Consider the following 19,195-nt stretch of genomic DNA (forward strand, 5'->3'; position numbering starts at 1 on the left):
CGAACTTGTGAGGGGAGTGTGTTCGGTTGCTGTGGCTCGTGTCATGTTATGTATTAGAGAGATCTGGTGTACGTGTGGTGCATCCTGACCGCTCTTAACACTCCCCCACTGCCTGAAGCTCTCGTCATCCAGCACAGCACCACACCCCCTCCCCTCCCACCACACTATCTGTCACCTCCTATGACTTTATTGTTAGCCACCAAAGCCAACTACACCCTAGACTTACTTATACACCCAGAAGAGTTTAACGAGAACATGATTTAGTCTATGTTTTTGTTCTGTATTTCTCAACCAGGATTTTATAGGAATGTTAAAAAATCTAAATTCTCTTCTTATTGAAACCCGAGAGGATGGAGTTATAAAGGCTTCCTTGAGTAGTCGATTCAATACTTAATAATGAAGGCTTCTCATGAGACCGATATTTCTCATGTGTCTCACAAAACCCCCAAATGGGTTGTGATCAAGCCAGGAAAAATATCGCCACAGCCATAAAATTGGTCTTATATATTTTTTTCACCATTAAAAAACGCTCAAGATCCTCAGAAATCCTTAAAAATACAATGGCGATTTTTAATGAAGTTTTGGGCCTTCCAGTCATCAGTCTCCCACTCAATGAGAAGTACAGAAAGGCCCGAACTTCCCACCGATCACCTCCGCTTTCCCTTAAACGCCCTGAGGACAGCCTCCTCCCTCGTCTCCTGCCTTTGAAAGTCAGCAGATCGGCTCCTCCGCCCGACAGGCGGCCCTGGGGCTTCACTGTCGTCTGCTGCCAATATCAGCCGCTCCCACAGCCACTCACCAGATGGGAATCTAGAAGACCCGTGCGTGAGGCCGCGCGAGCCTCTCATCTCTATGAAAATTGCCGCTGCCTTCCCGTTGCCGCGAGGCTCAAGACGCGGTAAATATTGACACGCCGCCTACTCTCACGCCTGAAAAACGTTCTCTACAATGTGGTAATTAAAGCTAATGAAAGAGAAGAAGAACAAAGGGAAAAAAGAACGGTGGAAGATAAAGACGTCGATGGTTGAAGAGGTAAAAGGTGGAGAGTCAACAAAAGAAGGTCAGGGTATGAAGTCTCCATTAGGCGATCCTCCACCACTCCCTTGATGCTCAGATGTTTTATGTTTACTTGAGCTAAGCTCTTTGAGAACGCCTGGATGGCCAGTCCAAACCTCTTTTATTTGGCTGTAAACGCCATCTATGTAGAGGAGAAAATGCTAGCATGACCTCAACATATACTTAATTATTCCTATAGAATATGTCCATCTGAGTCGCTACTGATTTAATGCAATACTGAGCTGCTTGTAACATTAAGAACAAAATACAGCCGGTCTTTTGGTTCACCGGTACGTAGTATATATCATTAGTCTACGAGAATCTATTAATACTACGACCAATACAAAAAAAATAACTGACATACAATCATAAGAAAGGCAATAGTCTGTATCCCCATAATGGATATTGATATTAATAGGCTTTCGATACGATAAAAAAGGTGCCATTTACTGGTATTTCCACAAAGCGAAATGATTTACCAAGTCATACGACACAACAATGGAGACGTACCTGAGACCCTCTTACTGAGACCCTCTTACTGAGACCCTCTTACTGAGACCCTCTTACTGAGACCCTCTTACTGAGACCCTCCCACTGAGACCCTCCCACTCAGACCCTCCCACTGAGACCCTCCTACTGAGACCCTCCCACTGAATCAGCAGCCAATCAAATCGCCTGAAACCGTCACACCACCTCGCTCTTCCCCTCACATTTTATCTGTGGGTGTACTGCCTTACTTCTCACTGTCTCATTTTTTTGCTGGAGATGACCTGACTCACCTGGAGGGGAGGGTGGGTGATGACCTGACTCACCTGGAGGGGAGTGTGGGTGATGACCTGACTCACCTGACCTGACTCACCTGGAGGGGAGGTGGGTGATGACCTGACTCACCTGGACCGTGACCTGACTCATCTGGGAGGAGGTGGGTGATGACCTGACTCACCTGACCTCACCTGGAGGGAGGGTGGGTGATGACCTGACTCACCTGGAGGGGAGGGTGGGTGATGACCTGACTCACCTGGAGAGGAGGGTGAGCGGTGACCTGTAGCTCCTGGATGACTGTGAGCGTAAAATGGGCAGTATCAGTCCCAGCCCCATTAGCTGCCACGCAAGTATAGCCACCAGCATCAGCTGGCCCCGCCCGTGCTCCGCCCGCTACCGCCCCTCGCACCCACACTCGGCCACCACTCACGCCCACGCTACCGCCCACAGTACCCAGCTCACCGCCTATGCCATCACGTGACCAGCTGTTAAGAAAAAAAAACATACAATTAATTTCTAACCATAAAAAAAAATTCACTCCTTATCAGTTCACAAAAGTACAATTAGAGAAGAGATATTTTATTAGGATTTTATTAATACATAACAATAGAGGACTTTTTTATTTTTTACTTCAAAAAAAAAAAAGTAACCATACATAATTATTACAGCGGGGACAATGCAGGTACAGTACAGGTGTTGAGATAAGAATGATAACACTACACAAACAATATACAAGGTTATACTACTACTACTGCCTATCTTAAACACGGAAGAGTATATACACACATATCTTGTTATCGTAGGAGAGACATGAAACTTAATATCCATATTTAGATTTTTTTTTTATAATTCTTACATCTCATATAAAACCCACAAGGTGTATCAAGGTAAATCAAATTGTATTGAGGTGTATTAACGTGTGTAAGGTGTATTAAGGTGTATTAAAATGTATTAAGGTTTATCAAGGTGTATTAAATTTAGTCGAGATCGATACAAATTAAAAAAAAATTATGTCTTGTTGAAAATTATATCAGTATTCCATCACCTAAGCTTTCACAGTTAAGTTTATAGAAAGACTTAATTTCCAGATCGAACCAACGATTCTTAGGAGAGGAAGCGAACGTTGTACCCACTCCGCCGCCGCTCCTATTAACTAGTCTTTAACTATACCATAATCCACACTTTATAATATCTTCGTATTACGTTAGTGTCGGCCCAGATGCATACAGTAGCTCGTAATGTAATGAGAATAGTCTTGTAATAAGTGAAAATTAATTATCTTGTCTTATTGTCATACCTGAAATATATACCTGTATGTTATTATTATTATCGTTAGTGTCATCATCATCATCATTATTATAACTATTATTATTATCATCATTATCAAACTCCACCTATATCCTTCCTCTCCCTCACCACCTACTTCTCTCCCTCACTTCCTCTTCCTCACCCTCCTCTTCCTTCCTCCACACCTCTCCCTCCTCTCACCTCATTCGCTGACACATGATTATTGATGAATTGACACTTACGTCAGATCATCAAATACGTGTCCTGGCGGCTCTTCCCTCCCCTCCCCTCAACTCCCCTCCCTTCCCCCCTCAACTCCCCTCCCAGCATGTCTCACACGGCGTTCCGAGTGTAGTAATTCAGCCTAGCTATGTCAGAGTGGTAATGTGAGTGAGTGTAGTAATACTGTGTACATCCTGGCGTAGGGGGGACATAAGGCCTCCTGCAGGTGGTATCGTCAGGAACCTAAACCTAACCTAACCAACACCTGTAGACATTATCAGTGTTTCATTATTAACTTGTTTGTTCACTCCAGTGTCTGTTCATTGTATATTTTTCAACCATTGTCTACTGTATTTTTCAATGATCAACACACACACACACACACACACACACAGACACACACACACACACACACACACACACACACACACACACACACACCCTCAGGTGTACTCGACTAGGTATTTGAAATATTTCGTCATCCAGAACAATAAATTTTCCGGCATTTTGTTGAAAAGATTGAAAATTAATTAAATAAAAATCTAATTTATTACAGAGAGAATTATCAAACACTGTCTGTCTGTGTGTGTGTTAGAACTTGTTCATAACTCTATAAAAATATAACGGTTGGTACATCATAATAATAATAATAATAATAATAATAATAATAATAATAATAATAATACAAATAATAATAATAATAATAATAAAAATAGCAATAACAATAATAATAAAATGATAATAATAGTAATAGTAATAATAATAATAGTAATAATAATAATAATAGTAATAATAATAATAATAGTAATAATAATAATAACAGGAATAATAATAATACTAATAATAAAATGACAAGTAGCTCATCATTTTTAACTCGCTCACAACAAGATTTCATTAAACTCTGGTGTTATCTTGATCCGCGACTCTTGTTATCTTAGTTCCTAGTGCTCAGAGAAATTACGATATTTACACTAATTTACCCTCACTAGAAAACACCGAAAACACAAAAAAAAATCAAAAACAAAGAAACAAAAAAATAAGAAAACCGAAAACACCCGCCAAAAACAAAATCACCGAAAACACTAAAAACAAACACCGAAAACACCAAGAAAGAAAGACCGAAAACACATGGAAATCACAAAAACAAAGAAAATACCGGAGACAAAGAAACACCGAAAACACAATAAACCCCCAGTTGCTACAGTCTCAGGATCATTTGGACGCCATTTTGATCGTCAACACGAGTGTCATAGGTTAGGTTAGGTGAGGACTGTCTGCTGGACCTTATATAATAGAGTAAGGGTTGTCTGCTAGACCTTATATAAGAGAGTAAGGGTTGTCTGCTGGACCTTATATAAGAGAGTAAGGGCTGTCTGCTGGACCTTATATAAGAGAGTAGACTGTCTGCTGGACCTTATATAAGAGAGTAAAGGCTGTCTGCTGGACCTTATATAAGAGAGTAAAGGCTGTCTGCTGGACCTTATATAAGAGAGTAAAGGCTGTCTGCTGGACCTTATATAAGAGAGTAAAGGCTGTCTGCTGGACCTTATATAAAAAAGTAAGGGCTGTCTGCTGGACCATATATAATAGAGTAAAGGCGGTCTGCTGGACCTTATATAATAAAGGCTGTCTGCTGGACCTTATATAAAAGAGTAAAGGCTGTCTGCTGGACCTTATATAAAAGAGTAAGGGCTGTCTGCTGGACCTTATATAGCCGGCTTACGAGCAGTTACCTCCATGTTATCTACACCGACCGGCTCTTTTTCCTGTGCCTCTTGGATCACCGGATAATATTTTCTCACTATATCTTGAGGAGGACTGAAGGTGACGAGGCTAAGATGCCACTCGCCTCTCTCTCTCTCTCTCTCTCTCTCTCTAGCCTCTTTCTCTCTCTCTTTGTCGCTTTCTCTGTCTGTATGTCTCTTTCTCTCTCTCTCCCTCTCTCTCTATAAGTCTCTTTCTCTCTCTTTGTATGTCTTTCTCTCTGTATGACTCTCTCTCTCTCTCTCTTGTTCGCTACACTTGTACTTCACGTTCTTCTGCCGTCTCAGGGTCACCTAAGTTATAGTATCCAGTACCATAGTGAGATTACCTGAAGATTAAGCACCCTACCTTCTTTCACGTGATGACTAAATAAACTAACGCTAAACTTGACCTGACCTCACCTGGCCTAACCTTCTTTCACGTGATGACTAAATAAACTAACGCTAAACTTGACCTGACCTCACCTGGCCTAACCTTCTTTCACGTGATGACTAAATAAACTAACGCTAAACTTGACCTGACCTCACCTGGCCTAACCTTCTTTCACGTGATGACTAAATAAACTAACGCTAAACTTGACCTGACCTCACCTGGCCTAACCTTCTTTCACGTGATGACTAAATACCCTTATACTAAACTTGACCTGACCTGACCTGCCTTACTAAACCAAACCTAACCTAATGAACCAAACCAAACCAAACCTAACCTTACTAAACTAAACCTAACTTAACTTAAACAAACGAAACGAAACTAAACCAAACCAAACCTAACCTCTCCAAGTAGTTTTGTGTTGTGTTGTGCTGTGCTGTGTTGTGTTGTGTTGCGTGTTGTATTGTGTTGTGGCTGGGTGTGTTGTGTTGTGTCTAATCGTCCGCTGATTCTAATAGTGGCTCGTAATATAAACATGATATTTAATAACTCTTCGTTGATCCAGTTTACCGTATATGGATTAGGTTGATGGATCACTGCCCCTTTTGAGCCAAACAGCTGATCCACCATGGTCTACCCACAAGCACACAAAACAGCTGATCCACCAGTCGTCAGAAGTAAACAAACCCTAATGCGCCTCCTTCATAAGATCTAAATTTGGCCCTCGTGTCACGCGCCACTCAGATTGGTTCTGTTTGCGCCACTAATTGAAAGAAAGGCAAATACCGAAGAGTTTAAGTACCTGATTAGTTCTGGGGGGGGGGGGTTATTCAGAGACAGGAGTGGGGAAGGGGAGAAGTGGACGATCGATAGACGGGTTGACGGCATCTATTTCTACGATGTGTGAGAGGTTGTAATCAATCTATTTCTACACAATCAGATTGAAAGCTGTCCAATTGCACGATACTGATTACGCTGAAAGTAAGTGTGTGTGTGTGTGTGTGTGTGTGTGTGTGTATCTATCTGTCTCTCTCGCCCCTTCTCTGTCTTTCTCTCTCTGTCTTCCCTTCTCGCAGTCTCTCTTTCTGTCTGTCTGTCTGTCAGTTTCTCTTACAATACCCCCACCAAAAAACAACATACAATTCAATACATCGTTTCTAAATTGGTTTACAGAACACGACAGAAAACAAGAACAGGAAAAACACACACACACACACACAGTCAATGAAACACCACCAGTCTATGCCACTCTAACGCGTCCAGTCACCAGTCAACTCTTAGACTCCATGTGAGTAAAGGTTTTCTTAATGTCGACTGTATCACCATTTAACTGGATGTCAATTATCGTATTAGATCCAGTTTAATACCGAAATAACTGCATATCTCGTGTGTCTGTTTCCAGTTTAGTCTAAAGTAACTGGATCACTTATTTACGAGTCGAGAATAATCAAAAGTAACTGTATTCCTGGAAACAGTTTAATAGGAAATAACTGACTCCTATGTAGTTCTTGGTTTAAACAGGTTCATGTGTGTTTAGGTATCCAGTCTAAACTAAAATGACTGGAGGTGTGTGGGCGTGTCTGTCTAATCAGGAGAGAGAGAGAGAGACAGAGAGAGAGAGAGGTACAGATTACTCAACTAGGGTGGTTCAACTGTGCACTACAACAATTAGATTTAATTGGTCCAAGCCAGCCATCCTCTCTCCCCTCAAGCGACTTTCTAATGGCTCTTGAACACACACACACACACACACACACACACACACGTCTACCATAATTCATTCGTCACTATCACCCAATCAGCTTTCACTTTTCCTCCATTAACCAATTAAAACTTCCCTTATGGTACCAAAAGCGATTATTTGTTTACAACTCGATTAGCCACTCATCTTCCACATACACCTTTTCTATTAACCTATCATCATCCACTTACCTTTCCATCAACCAATCATCATTCACTTTCCTCTTCCATCAACCAATCATTATCCAAACATGCCTTTCCATCAACCAATTACCACCACACATACCTTTCCATCAACCAATCATCATCCACTCCCTTCCCCACCCCCTCAATTCCCAACCAATACACAACCTTGACTCCTACTCCTCCCCCCCCCCTCACCAGGTAGTGTAAAGGTAATTCGTCATCAGGTGAAACAAACACGGGGTGACAAATCTTCAGGTGATCCAACGAGTGTAGTTTAATCCGTGGCTGCCATTAGTGTAAGCTGACTCCTACTCGGGGGCAATTTTAGCCGATGTCACCTCTTCTACATGGTAATCCCTACATAGCTCTGTGTTTGTGCCCTGGTAATCTGTCTGTCTGCTCTCACCCAACTGCCTAAAGTCGTATAGTATGTCGCGTAAATTGGTAATGATTTACACATACATACATACATACATACATACATACATATATACATACATACATACATACAAACATCCATACTGTACAATGTACATACATACATATTAATATGTGGTTAACTTCTTCGTATGGAGATCTATGGTTGTTTGAGTGTGTGTGTGTGTGTTCATCCCCATCCAAACGGGGGTTAAACAAGGGTGTGTACTGGCACCAACTCTCTTTTCCATCTTCTTGGCTGCCTTCCTTACTCTTGCCAGTGTCAATTTAGCCGGCGGGGTGGACACCGAGTACTGGATGAAGGGTCTTTTCAACATTAGACGACTTCAGGCAAAAACAAAGGTGTCAGCAGCTTACATTACTGATCTTCAGTATGCAGACAACCTCACCCTTGTTGATCACGCAGAAGGCGACCTACAGGATATCCTGAACATCAACGCAGATGCGTATGCACACTTCGGCCAAGAAGTGAATTTTCTTAAGACTCAGATTCTTTTTCAGCCTGCCCCTGGTTCAGACACACCTCCACCATTCATCCAGCTTAACGGTACTACCCTCACTAATGTTACCCACTTTCGGTATCTCGGCTCCCACCTGTCCACCACCGCAGACATCGCTGAAGAGATTCAGCATCAGATCAGATGTGTATCTCAAGCCTTTGGCAGACTCCGTACCCGTGTCTTCAGCTGTAGGGAGCTGAAATTATCTACAAAGTTACACGTTTATCGAGCAGTGGTCTTCCCCACCCTGCTATATGGCAGTGAGACATGGGTCCCATACAGGAGACACCTCAAGGCACTTGAAAACTTTCACCAACGTAGTCTACGTTCCATCATCCGAATTTGCTGGGAAGACAAGAAAACATATGTCAGTATTCTTGCTGACACCAACTGTAGCAGCATCGAGGCGACCATTATCCATGAACAATTACACTGGACTGGCCATGTTACCCGCATGGACGACAGTAGACTGACAAAGCAGCTACTTCACGGTCACCAAACGAATAGTAAACGTAACGCTGGCAGGCAATTGAAAAGGTATAAGGATAGTCTCAAGACAAACCTGAATAAGTGCCAAGTGGACCCCCTCACCTGGGAGACGATTTCTCCACACCGTAACGCTTGTAGGAGCGCCACACAAAAAGGTGTCAATACCTTCGAGTTAGCCCGACTGCAAACCGAGGCAGACAAGCGCCAATGCCGGAAAGACGCTGCCACCGCCCCACCCACCCCCCGCATTCGATGTAGCCGTCCGTATATGCAACATCTGTGAACAACTCTGCTGGTCCCGTATCGGCCTCTTTAGTCACCTCAAAACTCACCAATGAAGGTGACATCCTTAATAACTCATATCATTGTATCATAGCTGGATGATCGTCATACTCGATTCCGATTGACGACAAAGTAGTGGTAGTGTGTATATATATATACGTGTGTGTGTATGTATAATAATAATAATAATAATAATAATAATAATAATAATAATAATTAACGGTTTATTGAAAGAGCTTGGCAGCCAGAAGGCTGAAAATATACAGTTACATATTTGGGGAATGGGGGTGTGTGTGTGTGTGTGTGAGAGAGAGGGAGAGAGAGAGAGATATTACCTGCGCTGGCTACACTAACAACTAAGGGTAATTGGTGTCACTTTACCTGTCCGCCCGGTTATTGATCTGTCCGGCGCTTGTCATCTTGTGGTTGATTATAAATAACACACCTATTTTTTTCACCAGGTATAAGCCATTCCATCTTATTTTCACCATAGTTTTCACCATAAGTTTTCACCATAGTTTTCACCATAAGTTTTCACCATAGTTTTCACCATAAGTTTTCACCATGGTTATAAAAGAAATCCGTGTTCAGTTAATACAAATAAACTCAAACATCTTTTAGCATTAAGAATAAAAGTCGTTACAGCAAACTAATAAATATTGTTCACAGTATTACAGAATGTTCATCCAAACTCACTGACTCACTCACTCACACATAGTCAAACTCACTGACTCACACACAGACAAGACGTAAACATTAAGCTCTGAGGTAGTCGATCAGGTATTAAAAAAATTGCCTGAATTCTTCATTATTAAGATAAACTTGACAACTGAAGATAAACAGATTATATAAACTAAAAATTCAACTTATAACAAAACACGTAATACAGAGTTAAGTGTCGTATACGTCCCACAGATGGCGGTAGTGAGAGAGAAATATATTACTGAGTATTATTTCAACCAACAAGCCCCCCAAAAAAAGTATCTCTACAGTTTTGCGTAAGACAATATGACACAACGGACGAAATATTTTGACAACCCTACCGAGACAAGAGGAGTCGTAGTGTTCATTTTGAAATGCATCGGATCCCTCCACAAAGATACTTTTTAGAATGTGAGTAATAATAAAACAAGGATATTACTGTATTACCTGAGTATTATTATGATGGACTATACAGGTATGAACTAGAGGAAACAGTGATTATGTTTACATCCAACAGACGGCATTACTTCTGTTATTAGAGTGAACAACAGAAAACTTTATTTGGGCTTCACGTACTGTACTTGACGACGATATTAAGGAATTAAATCATCAATTGGTGCTTTAGTTATACAGGAAATGTAATATATTATTGACATATGAGTCCTGAATATGGGAGGGGGGGAGGGAGACAGGGTTAAGTTGTTTAAGCTTCTATCAACATTCTATAATAAATACGTCACACAACACATTTCCACATACACTCTTCCATCACAATCCATCAACATACACTACACATTTTAAACATATCCACATACATAAAGACAACATCAATCACCAACAATGGTCATTACATCAACAAAGGCTCAGAGAACTCAAGCTTCCTACAGCCTTAAGTGGTAATTTCCAACGTTATATTCCAGCAGCCATCTTTGTGTCTCATCTTGAAGTTAAGCCAATTAAGTGTTATTGAAATGAGAGAGAATGAGAGAGATTTACGTAAGGCATCTGAGAGAGAATAGAGCACCGGTAGAGACTTGTATTAGATATAGATAGATAGATAGATAGATAGATAGATAGATAGATAGATAGATAGATAAGTAGATAGATAGATACAATTATAATCTCTACATAATGAACACTCAAAAAAAACTATCTATACAAAATTGTGTTGAAAAATATGACACAACGGACGAAAGATTTTGACAACCCTACCGAGACAAAAGGAGTCGTAGTGTTCATTCTAAAATTCATCGATCACCCCAAGTACAGATAGTTTTTATGAGTGACTGTATGTCATGCCCTATAAGTATCAAGTACAATGAAACCTCTATTTAGCGGATTATATATAAGAGATTAGTCCGTTATATCGGAATCCGTTATATGGAGATTTCACAGTAGATTACAATTCACCTCTACCACGACCCTCTCCTCGTTACCATGCATCATAACCTCAGAATCAGAGCCAATTATAAGGGCTTGTGAGAGGATGAAATTAAGAGCTCATAACTTCAAGAATTTCACCCTTCCTTCCGCCCCTCTCCTTTCTCTACCCGCCCCTCACCCCTGCCACCACGCACCTCCTCCCCCTTCTCCTGCCTCCCCTCCTTCCTCATCCCAATCATCCTCCCCTCCTCCCAATTCCCCTTCCTTGCCCCTCCTCACCCCCCTCTCCTACCCCTCCTCCCGTCCCTCCCAACCCCTCCCCGGAGTAGGTGTTAATCCTCTGTTATGATTACAAAAAAAACATTAAATTGCAAGTAGAAAACAAACATAGTGGACTAACCCCAGGTGACAATCTTTCATCAATTGACCGCTGAACGAATCCTGACCGAACTACGAGACCGTCTTGATGTTTGTAAGACCAATTTCCACGTATAAATTCAGTTAATAAATGATATATGAGAATTGTATATTGCTTATTATGTATGTCACAGCTCAAGGTCGTGTCCAAGTACCTCATCGATCAAACAAGGTGATTTGGTTGTTAAGTGGTGTTAGAGAGGACAACGACAAGATCCAAATAATTAAGTGAGTCTAACATCTGGTAAAGGTGCCATAAATGCTTCAAAATAGACCTAAAAAATATAAATGATAATCTTCCTCCAGTAATTATAAACAATAGTGAGAAAGTCAACATTCCAAAACTTATAAATTTACAGTAACAAAAAAGTGAAGTCAAGGCTCTGAAAAATGTGAAGTACAAGATGAAATAAATTAAAAAAAGGGTTAAAAAATAAAATACATAAAATCTAAAAAAGACAAAAAAGTTGCCTTAAAAATTTAAATGAAAAAAAAAAGGTAAAAAAAAAGAAGAAAAAATCCCCCTAAAATACGCAGAAGAAAACGATGTCCCAACCAGGTAAAAATATTCAGCCTCTCCATCAACCATCAGCAACACACAGGTCCCCACGCCACCACAACTCCTCCCTGGGAATCCTGCTTTAGCGGAGGAGTCAATATAGTCCCACGGGGAGATGGCTGGCGCCCTTCTTCCCGGCCAGGTAGTCACGGGGCGGCTGTTGCTGACAAGTTTATTGACGAGTCTTCTGGAGGTGTGTGTGTGTGTGAGTGTGTGTGTCCCTCTTCCACCATACCATTCCTAACTCAGCCTCTGTTGTTAGCCCCCCCCCCTCGTCTCCCTCCCAACCAACCTACACTTTAGCTGGAGGCTGGCTGCTGGTCTGGTGGGTAGGGAGGGAGGGAAGGAGGGAGGGAGAGAAGGAGAGTAGGAGAGAGGAAGGGAGGGTAGAAGGCCGACTAACTCATCCTCACCACTTACCAACAAGCTGGCTGGCTGGTCTGGTAGTAAGATAAGGAAGGAAGGAAGGAAGGAAGGAAGGAAGGAAGGAAGGAAGGAAGGCAGGCAGACAGACAGGCAGGTAGGTCAACGACTAACTCACCCTCACCACCTTGTTCCTTGATGAGCTAACACTACCCTCTACCCATCCTCACACCTTACACATATAAAAGACCCCTTAACACACAAGAAAAAAAAACAACTAATTAACCTAACTTTATACCTTGATCTATTTATATATGTGAACCTGAAGCACACGAGGGGGGGGGGAAGGAAGGTTCAAGGTGTTAAAATAAAACCTTCCAATGCAATCTCCTTTACCTCTTCAATTGTAAGTCATTCCTGTCGAAGTAAACACGCGAGAGACCTTGTGGAGGACATGATGGGGAAGTGATATTAGACGTTTGTGTAGGAGAGAGAGAGAGAGAGAGAGAGAGTGTGTCTGTGTGTGGTGGTGAGGAGGAGGAGGAAGGGGATCGAGACAGATCCTCTTGTCTGCCACTAATGGAAATCTAACCCCGGCAAGATAGGCTTGTCGGGAGAGGTAAGGCGATATATCCCACCCACACCACCCCCTCCCCCCCCAACTTTACCAAATCAATTATATCACGTCTTGGAAGTAGGAGGAGGAAGGGTAGGATAATTACTCGTATATCTCGTTTCTCAAGAACATGATATAAGGAGAGACATAACGTATATTTATTCCTCATCTCCCTAACACTCCTCCTCCCCTCCACTAAGATGGCTGATGGCTTCCGGGTTAAGAACAAATGGCTGCTGTCATAACCACAAATCAGACGCCTGGATGGATGACTTCAACCGGCTCTTAGAATGTCTTGTGGAAGGGCCGGCAGATATTGGTCTCTCTGTCAGCTCGTATTTATCTTGCTGGAAACTGGAAGCTATACAAGGTGGGGATGAGATATGTTAACTAAATCAGAGTGCTGGAAGAAGAGGATGTGGTAACAATATAGTCGACTTAACCTCACGCTGGAGAGGATATGGAAACGGTGGTGGTGGTGGTGGTGGTGGTGGTGGTTGAGTTGATGTGAGAGGGAAGTAAGTGTGTGTGTGTGTGTGTGTGTGTGTGTGTGTGTGTGTGTGTGTGTGTGTGTACAGTGGGTTGCTAGAGGAGATGTTCGTGACAACCTGGCGAATCTCTGGCTGACAGAAGGGTTGATTGAGGTCAGTCTGGTGGAAGATGGTGTTGTGGCCGCTTCACCACCAGGAGATGGATGGGTGACTTAAGCAAGGGGCTGGAAGGACCTACCTGAAGTGTGGAGGAGGATGGGCATGGGCCAAACAAGGGATGGTGAATGGTTGACCCTCCACCACCTCCAACATCCTCGTCAGGTCAGCCTCCATCCTAGGTGGACTATCTATAACAGGCGCAGCTGGGGAGAGAGAAGACAATGTGTTATTATCTGGGAATCCTAACACAGATTATTTTTCTATTATTTATTTATTTATTTTTTAACGCGCGAATGACAAGATGTATAAAGCGTTTCTGACTTTGATAATTAATAAAAAAATCATATGTTGTAGGTTTTCATACTCGTAAGTACCGTGGATGATGATTGGCTGATGAAAAGGTATGTGGATGATGATTGGTTAATGAGAAAGGTATGTGGATGATGATTGGTTAATGAGAAAGGTATGTGGATGATGATTGGTTAATGACAAAGGTATGTGGATGATGATTGGTTAATGAGAAAGGTATGTGGATGATGATTGGTTAATGAGAAAGGTATGTGGATGATGATTGGTTAATGAGAAAGGTATGTGGATGATGATTGGTTAATGACAAAGGTATGTGGATGATGATTGGTTGATGGAAGGGAATGTAGTAAATTAACACCATCAACACCATAACAACTTGATACATACAGTAAGAAATGCAAATGAAAAACTATTAAATTTGATACTGATCTTGAAGTGACAGAGGGTCTCATAGGCATAACTGCCCATTAGGAACAGCATGGATACACCACACTGTATACTAAGCCTTCAGTACACAAGGAGGCAGCATGGGCCGGTACAGCATTCGACCGCATTCACTTAGGTACCCATTTACAGCATGGTTGAACTGAGAGCTCCCTTGAATTGAACCACCGACACTTGGAACAGGATACGAGCGTTGTATCCACTTGACCATCGCACTCCTAGACTGATCTAAACCTTACATAAATTACTGATAAATTAAAAAAAAACAACCATCGCATATATGATCTCCAAAATACAGCGAGTCTAATTATTATATATAAATAAATAACAAAACGACCAAAATAATCTATTCACTTTAAGGTATATACATAAATAAGACTAAATAAGCCTTCATTATACTTTGATATAATTTCGTGAGTCCATTATAATTCAGTGTGAGGGGACAGCAAGGCCACCTGACCTCACCTCCACCACTTAACATCAAATTTAGCTTCCATGAAATAAGTCCATCAGGTCAGTGAGGGGAACATCAAGGGTCGTTGTCATAGTCACCAATTACACGAGGGGAACCCGAGGGCGGTCCCTTAATATGGTAAAGGGGAGGGAGGGAAGAGGGGTGAGGGGAGAGGGAGGAAGAGGAGACAAGTGTACAAGGAGAAGGATGGCAGTGAGGGGAAGTGGAGGGAGAGAGTGAGAATAACTGAGGGGTGGAGAGAAAGAGGGATGGGGTGGAAGAGGGGACTGAGGGTGAAAATAAAAGGAGAAATATGGATGTGAGAAATGAGGGTGAGGGGAGATGGTGAGGGTAGGAGTGAGGGGAGATGGTGAGGGAGTGAGAGTGGGGGGAGATGGTGAGGAGTGAGGGGTGGGAGTGAGGGGAGATGGTGAGGGTAGGAGTGAGGGGAGATGGTGAGGAGTGAGGGGAGATAGTGAGGAGTGAGGGGAGATAGTGAGGGTAGGAGGTGAGGAGAAAAATGAGATATTAGAAGAGGAGAAACGGATGGAAGGAGAAAGAGAGGGGAAGTAATGATGGGGAAAGGAAAAAAAATACGAGGGGATGAAACAAGAGACGAAAGCAAGGGGGGAAAAGGTAATAAAACAAGTATCTAAACCCCCTTAAGCTATAGGTTATTGACTCACATGATACTCAGAGCTAAATTGGGTGGATCAATGGCTCTTCCCAACACATTAATACAGTTTAAAAATCAATTAAATCAACTAATTGAGTCCATCTTAATTTCGGGACAGGTAGGACAAGGTAGTATATATGTGACTTCCCCCAGGTGAGTGAGGTATATATGTGACTTCCCCCAGGTGAGTGAGGTATATATGTGACTTCCCCCAGGTGAGTGAGGTATATATGTGACTTCCCCCAGGTGAGTGAGGTATATATGTGACTTCCCCCAGGTGAGTGAGGTATATATGTGACTTCCCCCAGGTGAGTGAGGTATATATGTGACTTCCCCCAGGTGAGTGAGGTATATATGTGACTTCCCCCAGGTGCGTGAGACAGGGGTGGTGAAGATGCAGGAGTAACTTACCTAGAACGGTGAGGGAGGTGGGAGGGCTCGTGATGGGTGTGTGAGCGGCCCGATGCCTCACACGACACATGAAGGAGGCGTGAGCGTCGGCCTGTGTTACCTCCTGTACGTACAGCGTCCGTTCACAGCCATACACGTACCTGCACGAGAGTAGAGAAGGGCACGTGAGGGAGGTGATTATACAGTGTTGTATAATGTGTCTAATTATAATTATACGCAAGTTTGTTTTCACGTACAAGTGACGGACGGATGACCAGCAGGCTCTCTCTCTCTCTCTCTCTCTCTCTCACACACAATAAAAAGTCAATGGTAAGTCTGTTCTTTGCATAAAATATATTTACCTAACATACGTACAAAAAAATTTATTATTATTTTCACGAGAACAATATAATAATAATAATAATAATAATAATAATAATAATAATAATAATAATAATAACAATAATAATAATAAAAACAGTTTGGTCAGTCTGGGAAAGTGTTCAAAACATAACAATAAAGCCTCCGTAATATGCCAAATTAAATGAAAATCCTGTTATCCAGATTAATGGTGCTTGATACAATACTGGCCGCCATATTACATTTAATTAATGCTTTACTGAATGAAAAAAACAAACACATTCATTAGTCCAGATGAAAACAATATCGGAGAACTTGGCCTCAACAAACAGCAAACACCGAGCTTTGTAATGTATCAAAACATGGTCTTGACGTCACATGATGAAGGTCACCGTGGCACTACTGGCACTACTAATGACTGGCACTGCCTATGACTGGCACTACTAATGACTGGCACTGCTTATGACTGGTACTACTGATGACTGGCACTGCTCATGACTGGTACTACTGATGACTGGCACTACTGATGACTGGCACTACCCATGACCACAATACAAACTACATTCTAACATTCTGCTCTGACCTGTCAACACTTACTCTGTGACCTTGACCATAATTCATCAAGGTCAAAGGTCAGTTGTAGCATTTTTTTTATCTTTACAAGAAAAAAAATTCACGTATCATTATTTTCCTCTTAATAAACAACAAACAAGAACTTTTTGTTAGGAAGAAAAATTTTTAACATAAAATAATTAAAAATTTTATATTTACGTCATTTGATTCAGTCATTTGGTTTAATAAAAAAATACAAAAAATAATGACATTTATTTGTGTATTATAACAACTAGTAATCCTTCTATTATCCTAACCCATCATTAAAGTCTTATTCACAATACTACTTACCATAATGCTTTAAGAGTACCACAGTTGCTAGGATTAACATAACCAGCATTATTAATTTCTATTTATGTCACAAGATAAAGAATTACTACACACAATAATCTAGTTTACTATAATGTGTACTAAATATTATCATTATAGGACATAAAATAATAAAAAAACAAAAAAAAAAAATTAACGAGCAACAAAGATTAGACGAATGAAAGACGAAGAAATAAATAATATGAACGATATAAAATAAAAACTGGTTAAACATTATATAGAACATAATTACAAATAATCCTTGAAATTATTATTAATCCTCATTAAAGAAGACATCTATTTGAGAGAGTGTGTGTGTGTGTGTGTGTGTGTGTCAAGTGATAGTGGTAGCAGTTATTGTTGCCATTCTGAGGGAGAGAGGAACCTAAGGGAGAGTTAAAGACAACATCCACACCCTGACGAACACCATCTCTGCCTCAGAACACCACACGGGAGAACAATAGCAGAAGACGTGACAGCAAAACAAATGATCGGAGACAAGACACATTACGTAGATTGTTCTATTGATAAAGGTTGATTTACTGAAGTGTTTTCAATTTAAGGGTGAAGAAGTTATTGAAATACTGTATGTACTCTTAACCTCTTGAGTACGTAGTGTGTTTTTGTTATGGTGTATGATGGTTTAAGCCCTAGAGTACAATGACTTAATCCCTTGGGTATAATGATTTAATCCCTTGAGTACAATGATTTTATCCCTTGAGTATAATGATTTAATCCCTTGAGTACAATGATTTTATCCCTTGAGTACCATGATTTTACCCATTGAGTACAATGATTTAATACCTGGAGTACAATAATTTTATCCCTTGAGTATAATGATTTAATCCCTGGATTACAATGATTTTATCCCTTGAGTACAATGACTATCCCCTGAGTACAATGACCATCACGGACACAGGGTCACACAAAACACGCCCAACATTTAAACACAAAAGTGTTTTTTTTTTATTGAATTAAACTAAAATTTCGTTTTAATGAATCGGGTGAGAATTAAACGATAAATTCTTTCATATAAACGATAATTATTTCCAATTAGCGGCAGTTAAAGAGTAAAAGGTGCAATTAGTTCACCGTTGATTAATGACGAAAGACCAAATGCATCCCTAATTGACATACGTGAACATGTGTGAATCGTTACCGTGTGTATGTGTCGTGTTGGGGGAGGGAGGGAGGGAGGGAGGGAGGAGGAGCAAAAGGGAAGGAAAAAGAACAAAGATTGAAGGAGGAATGGAGGCAGAAGAGAAAGGATGGATGGAGAAAAGAAAATAGGACGACAAACAAGAAAGGAAAGAAAAATAAAGCGAGACACAACAAAATGGAAAGGAGAAAGGGATAAACAAGAGAGAAGGAATAAAAACGAACCATTTTCTTAACACAGTGATTGACTTGGGCAGGTAAAAGTGTCCCATGAATTACTGTATATCACCTGTGTATAAAACGAGAGGTGGATCAATAGCCTAGTCAAGCTCTATAGTAGTAGTGTAGATCAAAGGTAGCTGGGGAAGACTCTTAAATGGAATGAAGATGACAAATAATAAAGTACTATTATAGCGAAATTGGACACGGTTAGAAATGATGTAATGATGACGATGTATTTTGACTAGATTTAATGGAAGGAGTGATGGAGAGGGAGTAGATATGTGTATGTGTGTGTGAAATGTGTATGTGTGTGTGAAATGTGTGTGTGTGTGTGTGTGTGTGTGTATGAAGGCCCTTTGCATGATGTCACGACTGAGTATCCAGGTATATTTTTTCAGATAAAACTTCCTACGATTTTTTTCCCCGAAGTGTTCATCCATTTTATAGAAAGGACCCCCTCCCCCACCACCGCAAAA

The 19,195-nt window shown here is 41.1% G+C and overlaps 1 protein-coding gene across 1 annotated transcript in view; it reads right to left on the reverse strand.

The window, feature by feature from the left end:
• The window catches only part of LOC121856423 (Down syndrome cell adhesion molecule-like protein Dscam2), a gene marked incomplete at its 3' end in the record, with an annotated part of 359,709 nt that overhangs the window by 62,471 nt on the left and 278,043 nt on the right, over positions 1–19,195 (reverse strand). Inside the window, exons 7-9 of the mRNA XM_042352021.1 lie at positions 16,080–16,219; positions 13,865–13,988; positions 2,075–2,303 (exon numbers count right to left, since the gene is read on the reverse strand). Coding sequence (XP_042207955.1) covers positions 2,075–2,303; positions 13,865–13,988; positions 16,080–16,219 — 493 coding nt within the window. The remainder of the gene's footprint in view (positions 1–2,074; positions 2,304–13,864; positions 13,989–16,079; positions 16,220–19,195) is intronic.

Source organism: Homarus americanus, unplaced genomic scaffold, assembly GCF_018991925.1.
Source record: "Homarus americanus isolate GMGI-L3 unplaced genomic scaffold, GMGI_Hamer_2.0 scaffold10853, whole genome shotgun sequence".
Classification (NCBI taxonomy): Eukaryota; Metazoa; Arthropoda; class Malacostraca; order Decapoda; family Nephropidae; genus Homarus; species Homarus americanus.